General features: G+C 69.7%; 1 protein-coding gene across 1 annotated transcript in view; it reads left to right on the top strand.

Annotated features, from left to right (window-relative positions):
* Positions 1 to 38: 38 nt before the first annotated feature.
* The window catches only part of LOC104133712 (collagen alpha-1(V) chain-like), a gene marked incomplete at its 5' end in the record, with an annotated part of 7,032 nt that continues 6,516 nt past the window's right edge, over positions 39 to 554 (top strand). The window contains 3 exons of the mRNA XM_009647147.1: positions 39 to 146; positions 280 to 316; positions 461 to 514. Coding sequence (XP_009645442.1) covers positions 39 to 146; positions 280 to 316; positions 461 to 514 — 199 coding nt within the window. The remainder of the gene's footprint in view (positions 147 to 279; positions 317 to 460; positions 515 to 554) is intronic.

Below are 554 nucleotides of genomic sequence, written 5' to 3'. Positions count from 1 at the left end.
CTGCCCCCACCGGCTGATGACCCCATCCTGCACTGCAGGGACCCCGAGGAGAGCGAGGGGAGAAGGGAGAAGCCGGAGCTGCCGGTGCTGCCGGGCCACCTGGCGGGAAAGGGCCTCCCGGCGACGATGGACCCAAGGGCAACCCCGTGAGTGCTGTGTCCCCCCCGGGATGCGGGGGACACGGGGAGGGGGAAGGGTGGCGTCACCCCAGGAGGGTGTTGGGACCGCTGGAGGGGGGTCCAGGGTCCCCTCAGGGTAGCAGCTCTCTCTCTGTTTCAGGGTCCTGTTGGTTTTCCGGGCGATCCCGGACCTCCAGGTGAAATGGGTCCCAGGGTGAGTGTCGCGTCCCACCCCCTCTGGGCCTCTCCCACCACTGGAGGGGGCTTCCCCGGGAATGGGGTGGGGGTTTGGAGCGGGGGACACAACCTCGTGCTGACTCTAGGCTTTCCCTTCCCAACAGGGCCAGGATGGCGCCAAGGGCGAGCGTGGGGAGGACGGCGAGCCCGGGGAGCCGGTGAGTTCCGGCACGTGTGTTCCCCCCCCACCGGCGCTCT

This window comes from Egretta garzetta, unplaced genomic scaffold (assembly GCF_000687185.1).
Source record: "Egretta garzetta isolate BGI_Z169 unplaced genomic scaffold, ASM68718v1 scaffold1499, whole genome shotgun sequence".
In the NCBI taxonomy this organism is placed as follows: Eukaryota; Metazoa; Chordata; class Aves; order Pelecaniformes; family Ardeidae; genus Egretta; species Egretta garzetta.
The sequence above is the reverse complement of the archived record's forward strand: the minus strand, read 5'-3'. Positions and strand labels throughout refer to the sequence as shown.